We start from the raw sequence: 8069 nt of genomic DNA, 5'->3' as shown, positions 1-8069 counted from the left end.
ATGACCAATCCCGTTGCATTGTCAGAAGCTGAAAGGACCCTGTGTTTATCTACACTCTAAAAATAATGTGCTGGATCTACTCAAAAAAATTGATGTAACGATTTGCATGCATTTTTTTAAGTTAATCTAACTACTATGTTGTTAAGTAAAAGCAACAAATATTTTCTTGTTAGACTAACTCAATTGAATTACATTACTAACACAATTTTCTTATGCATCAAAAAGCTAAATTAATTTGAACCAACTTGCTACTAATTCAGTTATTTTGTTGGGATTACACAATTAATTTAAGTTATACCAACATGATTTTATTGAATGATTTAAAGCTTAATTTATTTCAAAACACCTAATTCATTTAATTTTTTGTATTTATTATGTCGATTAGGACAAATACAAGCATATTTGGAAATTCCAAACTTTATTAGTGCTTTGAAGTTGTGTACAACAAATGTTTGTACAAAAATAAATGCATTTGTATAATAATAAATCTACAAATGTCTAAGCATTCAAATTCCCTTGAAGACCTTGGGGGCAGCAACAACTTTTAGATAAAAGCTTTGAAAAGAAAATATCACAAGTGTAAATGCTAGATACAGCAAGGCTCAAGATTCATTTAAAAAAGCTGCAGTGACATTTCTAAACAGAACACAACCATTCAACTGAATTTCAAGTACTCAACCTTTACATTAGAATGTAATATGGCAAAATAAAGTGCAACTTAGTGTTTTTTTGTTTGTTTGATGGTTTTAAGGCACTACACCTAATTCAAACACTACAGAAAAATAAACACCCATGTACAGTACACAGGCTTTACTTTTTTAAGAACTTTTTAAACTTCCTACAAAATACAAAATTGTGAAAATAAGCAGGAAACAACCAAATAAAACTTAGCAATAGAAGCCAAAATGACTTCACAACACATCTGCATTTTAATTCTTCATATCTGCTAAGGTGTTGATTTTGTTTGGTGCTGTGTGCAAGTGTGGGCTTTGTGAGCTCTCTGCTGTGTTTTAGTGTGTGTGTGTGCGCGCTGTGTGTCCATGTGAGACTCTGCTGTGTGTGTGCTGGGTGTCTGCTGTGTTTTAATGTGTATGTGCTGTGTGGGAGCACTGTGTGCGCTTCTTCACATCTTTTAAGACAGCAGCTTGTGTTTAAGAGACATTACTTTTGGACTAGCTTTAAGTCCATCCAGTTCAAGGAGTAATTTTTGAAAAACTTACAAGGTATGCCTTAGTCCTCTTGGATAGCTCAGATTTAGGGTATAAATTAGACCCATTAGCAACACACAAGCCCTTGGTACATCTGATGTCTTCAAGACTTCTGTCCCCTCGATCACAATGAGCACACTGGTTGGATCAGATGTAATGGCCGCACCCTGGTGGACGATGATCTTCATCACCTCTCTTGAATGATCTCCACTGTCATCTTCCACACCCTTTGAGAAAATTTTTTTCACCTTTAGATTTCATTTTAATATCATTGCATTTATCATCTATGATTTAGCATAACAAGGATAAGTTGTAAATTTGCTATGTGTAGCAATGGCATAGGTGCTGGTTGATAGGTTTTTGCCTAGGTGTTGCCAAGTCTGAGAGACTGCTGTGTGTGAATGTCTGCGCTGTATGCAAGTATGCATGTATGCTGAGATAGGGTGCTGTATGTTGTAGTGTAGTAAGGTACACTGAAAAATATAAATATATTTCTATATTTATATTTATAGTTTTATAGCGTTGACCTTATTCAAACTCCTCTAATCTCTGATATTTGACTTAATGATATTAATTAAAGTTTATAATTGGCTTAGGCAATTAAAACATTACTAATTAGTTTGAGAGTGAATAATAATCACGCTAAGTGAGTATGTCAGGATTTTCAGGAAAATAATGAACAAATTGCAAACACTGTGATTTCAAATAATGAGAGTTTTATTAATAAAGAGAAGATATTTAATTAACATAGCGTAGCCTTATAATCTCACGGTATCACAACAGGGAAAACCGATTTTGACCTTAAGGTGGGCTAGGCGCTACTGTCTTGTGATTAAATTGTTGCTAACTAAGGTTAATAAAGGGTAAATTATAAAGAAGGGTTTACTTTAGACATTAGCTCCTGGAAAAGGTTTGAGATACGCTAGCTTACTCGTTTGCCGTTTCACCGAGCCGTCGCGTCCTGCTGTTTAATCTCTGTGCTCTGGGGTTGTTCTCGTCGTTCCCACGTGGTGAGAGACAGGCCCGCTTATGGGAAGATCTCTTTCGGTTGAGTTGAAAACTTTCGGCTTCAGGCTGAGCTGCGTCGATCGAGATTTCCCCTCTTTGGAGTTTCGCAGTCGTGGCTGGTTTTCCACCGGAATGGAGCGGCTTTCTCCGAGTATTAGCTCTTCTTGTTGTTCAGTTTTCCAGGATTAATGTCTTCAGGAATCAGCTTATAACGTTAATATATCTGCTAATATCGACTAATCAAAAGGTTGATATCTTATTCTGGCCACAAATAAGTTTCACCCGCTTTGATCACTCGTGAGATCACACTTCGATGGGTAATAAAACATAAACAAGATTAAAAGAAAAGAAGATATTCAAATTACTCGACGTATTAGTAAAACTTCATACTTTTAGCTAATTTCGAGACGTCTCTCGTAAGCTTTCAATGAAGTCTCTGAGGTTTTCCTTTGTTTCGTTGTCGGCGTGGAGAAGAAAGCGTTTCTTCGTAGTTTCAAAGTTTCTCGGATGTTCTCGCCGTTATTGTTGTCTTTTCTTCTCCGTGAGCTGTTTCTTTTTGGCTGCTGTACTCTTCTGAACTTCTCTTGAACTTCTTCTTCCTTGTCTGAATACTCTGTCGGGATCTTGCTGACTCTCTGTGCTGCGTTGCTGCTCTGTGTTTTCAAGGCTGGCGCGGTCACGCCCTAACGGGAGGCGTCCTCTTTCTGATTGGACCCAAATTCAGTCTCACGTGACTCTCGCGAGGGGGAGAGAGTAGAAGGGGGTTTGAGTCATTGATTCACAGAAAGAATATGAATTTCGCGTATCGAAATTCTTATACCTGTTATCAACATATAACAATGAGTACACTGGATTATTAATATCAAACATTTACATAAGGTTTCATTTTTAGGTCCCATTTATGACGATACGCTAGAAAGGAATATTAATCCGTTTTCTCTTATTCAGAGGTAGGATTTCTTTTCATGATAGAAACAATCCACAGTATACAACATTTCATTAGGAGGTAGGCATTCATCTGAGGGTACAGAAAGTGACATTAATACATCTGTTTATACACAAATAATCAGAGTTCGACTATTTTCCGCTATGGTTTCCGGCGGCTCCGAGCGAGGCGTAGTTTCGCCAGTGTCCATTTGGGGTCGCTGTTGATCCATGTGTAGGTTGTCGCTTAGATGAGTCAATGGGGTTCAATTCGAGGTCACCCCCTCTGAACATCTGTTGATTCCCGTGGAAGATAACAAGACATTGAGGTGCCACTTTGTCCCAAGCGGGATTATAACCCTTCCTTTTGTTTGAGGTCCCTGTCTCTTAAAAGCATTATAAAAATTGGTTATCTAGACAGTTCATGTTAGTTAAAAGAGAGAAGGGGGGTGTTGGGGTCATGTGTTACTTTAAAGGGTTCTTTGATGTTTTAGCTTATGTGTGTGCGTGTGTGTGGGGCTTTGCAACCCCGCGGGCACAAACAATCCTGTGGAACGTTGGATGTTGTCACAGACGAAAGGTCCTATTCAGACTGGAAAAGTTTAATTCAAAACTTTTCATTTCTTCATTTCGATCTGGTATTTGTATTTGGCCCATACTCCACTACAATGTGTGTGCACGACAAGTATGTGTATCTGCAAGTGAGTGTGTTGTGCTCTGTGTTTGTGCGCAAGTGTGTCTGTGTGGAAGAGTGTTTGTGTGCTGTGATAGTGCGTGAATGTGTTGTGTGCAAGAGTGTTGTGTGTGCGCACTGTGTGAATGCATGTGATGTTAAAGTGCGTAGGCGTGCATGCTGAGAGTGCCTGTGTATGTGTGCTGTTTCAGTGTATGTATAGTGTGAGAGCGTGTGCTGTGAATGTATGTGCTTTGTGAGTGTATGTGCTCTGTGTGTGTGCTTTGCGAGAGCATGCTGAGTGTGTATGCTGTGAGTGTGTGTGCTGTATATGTGCACAAGTGTAAGTGTGAGTGTGTCTGCTGCTTGTGTACGCACTTTGTGTGAGTGTGCTGAGTGTGTATGATGTGGGTGTGCTGTATGTGCACAAGTGTGTGTCTGCTGTTTGTGTGTGTGTGCTTAGTATTATGTGCATTGTGTGCGAGTGCTTTGCAATGCAATGTGCAAACAATACTCAGAACAAATGTCAAAAAATGTGAGACTACTGTAATTTATTTACCAAACATTGTTTAAAGAGATCCTCTTCTTTTTCGCCTAGAGAAACCATGATGCAACGGATGGCAATTTCTCTGCGACTTTCAATCTTGTCCTGCAACATATTAAACAAATAAACGTACTATTAAGTAAATCTGCACTCCAGTGAATGTTCTAAATGAGTCCTGATAAAGACCACAATTAGCCATTGCAAGGCTAAAAGTCTACTGAATCTAGATTTTAGGCTTTGTATACAAAGTATAGAACTATAGTACCTGAAGTGTATCCTTGATGTGCTACATCTTCGTTTTTGCAGCCCCTCCTCTTGAAGACACCAAGTCCATTACTTTCGGGGTGTAGTGATCAAGCTTTGCCATGAAAGCTGACTCAAGACTGATTGTGGTTATTCTCTTGAACTCATCACAAATCTGAAACACATAAAAAACACTTTCATTTAGCACTTAATGTATTCCTATCACCTACTCCTTTGGTCCGTGTGGTAACACCATTACTTCCAAGTATCAGAGACTGGAGTGTGATTCACTGTGTGGGTAAACACCCTGTACTACACCAATAAGAGTCTTTGGGCAAGACTCTTAACACTAGGCCTACCTGTAAGGTAGTAAGTGTAAATGGTTTTCAACCTTGGTCATAAAGTATTTTCTGTCCTGCTTTTCTGTTTTTTTTTTGCCCACTATGAGAAACACTAAAATATACAAGACAACACCTATGTAAGGACTAGTTTTGAGAACCAGTGAAGTATTCTATTAAGGCACTCACCTGCACTGCATCAAAAAGGGCAGGCCAGCGTTCTTTGAAAGAAGCGACAGGTGGGGCTAAGATGACAACTTCCTGCCTGCGAATCGAGAAGGTCCTTGCCATTTTCTCACTGATGATATGCAAGTTAATCTTCTTCTTAATGTCACCCAAGAGTTCCAGTCTGACTTGCTCCAAAGTTCCTTCTGTTTCTCCCGGTGGGTGTGGTGGCAAATAGTTAACTTCTGCTTTTCTTGGCTTCTTTACATTTTTTGCAGCTGCCTTGTCATGTGAGCGCTTCTTTTTGAGAGAGTTCACTTCAAGCTCTGGGCATCCAAGTGCTCTAAGTTTGCATCTGTAGTTGGCCATTTTATATTTCAGTCTTTGCTGCCATCCGTAATATCCATTAAATGAACCTGGTTCTTTAAGGCAAGGATGCTTCAGAATCAATGCTTCTGCAACATGGTTTAACTGCACACTTGTAGGATATGCAACATATTGAAAGATGGTTTCAGCCAATTTCTCAAGGATGTCAGGAAGGATCACTGTAGGGCTGAATAGACTTCCATCCTTCTCAAAAGCCTCATTGCCTGATGCAAGCACAAGTTCTGTGTCATAGGCAAAGCGAGGTATTGGAAACTCCACAGGCCAACACTGAGACCGGTGCGTCATATGCTCAGGTGAAGAGGGAATTACTGTCTTGGGATCCAGACGAGTAACTATCATTGAGATGATGACTGAAACTTTCTGTTGCGCTTGTGCAGGGGCTTTCCATATTAGTCAAGGTCAAGGTGACAAGAGGGGGTTCTAAAATATAAACCACCTTAATTGTGTCTTTGTCTTTGATGTCACGTGTTGAAGTCAGAGATAAATACTCCTCTCCAACATCAACATCCTTAAAATGCAAAGTAAAATCACCATCAATTTTAAATGTATCTCGCACAACAGACTGAAGTTCATCCACTGTATCTGGGATTCCAGAAGGTAATTCCAGTTTACGAATATCATGGTCATGAAGAATGATCCGAAGTTTAGCAGGCTGAGACATTGCAGCATCAAACTGAAAAGACATGATCTCAGATTACCTTCACACTTTCATATATACACAAACAGAAGAGCCAAGACATTAACACCTCTGACAAGGCTTGTCCTCAACCATGCAAACTACTATTTAATATTTCAAACTTTGTTGAGAGTACTTCAAGAATGTGATGTTTACCACAGATTTTACTTCTTTTAGGACCTAACACTAAATTAGTGTTTAGGCAGCATAAATCAGACTAATCAAATGGTGGAAAGCAGAGTCAACTACTTTACATAAATGAAGCGCTTAAGGGTCACAAGGCGCTTCCCTGTGACTATGTATGCTGCTAAGGAGAATGTGTCAGACAACTCAGATGGATCAAGAACTTTCACTGTTCTTGTGCTTTCATGTTCGTAGCTTTTAAGATGTTCTGTGTACCATGCATTTAAGCATTTTACAATGAAAGCAAGTTTTCCTTTAACAACAACAATCTGAAGCAACTCTCCAAAATCTGGCAGTCCACCTGTTGAACCATTAGCCAAGATCATTCTAACTGAATAACTAGTGCCACAGTAACACATTGTTTGTGCCATCTGAACACACATCTCACCAGGAAATCTGTTTTCCAGTGCTTCCTTAATGTCTTCCTTCAGTACACTAAGATGCACAGTTGACAGCTTGGTGACCTGTAAAGAAGGCTGGACATTATTGTCATGTAGATGAAATGCAAGCATCAACTGATGTTTCACTGAGAGTGACAGTAGAATGTTTCGAAAGCTGTGGGTATGTCGAACAACGCGCTTAAAGAAGCTGTGTTTTGCTTCAAAACGCATTGTCCACAATGAAACAAGTGGACCAAAACTCTTTATCAGCTGTGGATAGTGTTCCAGGAAATGATGTTTCGGAATAAGTCTCTGGGAGAAAATATTAAGAAACCTATGCCGATGTTCTGAAATTTTACTGTCCAAAAAACAAATAGTCTCCTCTGTATGAACTGGTGACAAAACAAGTTCCACAATCTCCTTAAGGATCATAAGAACCTGCCATGTTGGCTCAAACTCTGGTATTTTTGCTCCAACAATGAGGGGAAGGAGGCGCAGCAAAGACCAATTTTCATGGGCATTCCCACCAACAGTTCGTTTTGAAGCAAAATTCAGAGGAACAGGGTGTGGTGCATCCTTTTTATCTGCCCACCTATATGGGAAAACTGTGATTAACTTGTTCAGTTCTTCAAGAGTAAAATACTTTGCCCTGATTAGAACATTAAGGCACAACGCTAACTCTAATGGTACGATTCCTTCAAAAAGGTCATGCAACAAATCGGGTGGGTAGCCAGATAAAACATCAAAATGTTTTAATGTTTCTGTTAGTGGGCATGATCTTTTTACTCCATAGCAATTAGATACACCTGTAGTCTCTTGTGCAGTCTGGACATGCACTCTGTGTTCTTCTTTTGTCCTAAGAGAAAATGCTCCTGTTCTAACTTCACTTACTTGGAACTGTGACCTTTCTCCAAGACAGAACCTGCAGAAATGTGAACTGGAGAAGCTCTCAACAAATCCTCCTATTGAATGAGCTCCGAGGTTGTCTGCAACGACACAAAACACAGTACCTTTTACCTGTTTGCTTAAAGATGATATATAAATTCCTTCTTCTTCTAGGCTCAGAAGATCTTTAAGTAAAGGCTCTAACACTGCACCATATCCAAATCGTTTTATATCATCAGTCTTGCAGAGAATGGATAAGTAGATTGAAGTGAGTGAAGACCAGAGCAAAGGTGGCACATTCGCTAAAACCCAATACACAGCAGTGATTTTGTGTTTTTTTCTGGATGTTCCAAGTGGATTACAGATTTCAAATTCATCCACGTACAAGATAAGAGCAATGGCCGGGTCATGTCCTGATAACAATTTATTGGCTTTAAAATATGTGCCATCATGAA

General features: G+C 39.3%; 1 protein-coding gene across 1 annotated transcript; it reads right to left on the bottom strand.

The window, feature by feature from the left end:
* Positions 1-492: 492 nt before the first annotated feature.
* si:ch211-166e11.5 (uncharacterized) lies at positions 493-7714 on the bottom strand. Its single transcript, XM_066653800.1, has 6 exons — positions 7621-7714; positions 6738-6813; positions 5128-6163; positions 4662-4775; positions 4373-4462; positions 493-1435 (listed from the first exon to the last, which is right to left on the bottom strand). The coding sequence occupies exons 3-6, from the start codon at positions 5827-5829 to the stop codon at positions 1217-1219; spliced, it is 1125 nt and encodes a 374-aa protein (XP_066509897.1). The 5' UTR covers positions 5830-6163; positions 6738-6813; positions 7621-7714; the 3' UTR covers positions 493-1216.
* Positions 7715-8069: the final 355 nt, after the last annotated feature.

This window comes from Hoplias malabaricus, chromosome 2 (genome assembly GCF_029633855.1).
Source record: "Hoplias malabaricus isolate fHopMal1 chromosome 2, fHopMal1.hap1, whole genome shotgun sequence".
NCBI lineage: Eukaryota > Metazoa > Chordata > Actinopteri > Characiformes > Erythrinidae > Hoplias > Hoplias malabaricus.
Note: the sequence above shows the minus strand (reverse complement) of the source record. Positions and strands in the feature narration are given on the sequence as shown.

Excerpts from the sequence above, each read along its gene's own strand:
- si:ch211-166e11.5 (XM_066653800.1), bottom strand. The coding sequence starts at position 5,829 with ATGATAGTTACTCGTCTGGATCCCAAGACAGTAATTCCCTCTTCACCT. Across the intron at positions 4,776-5,127 it reads CCCTTTTTGATGCAGTGCAG|ATTTGTGATGAGTTCAAGAG; the intron begins GTGAGTGCCTTA and ends TATGTGTTTCAG. Across the intron at positions 1,436-4,372 it reads ATCTCTTTAAACAATGTTTG|GGTGTGGAAGATGACAGTGG; the intron begins GTAAATAAATTA and ends ATTTTCTCAAAG.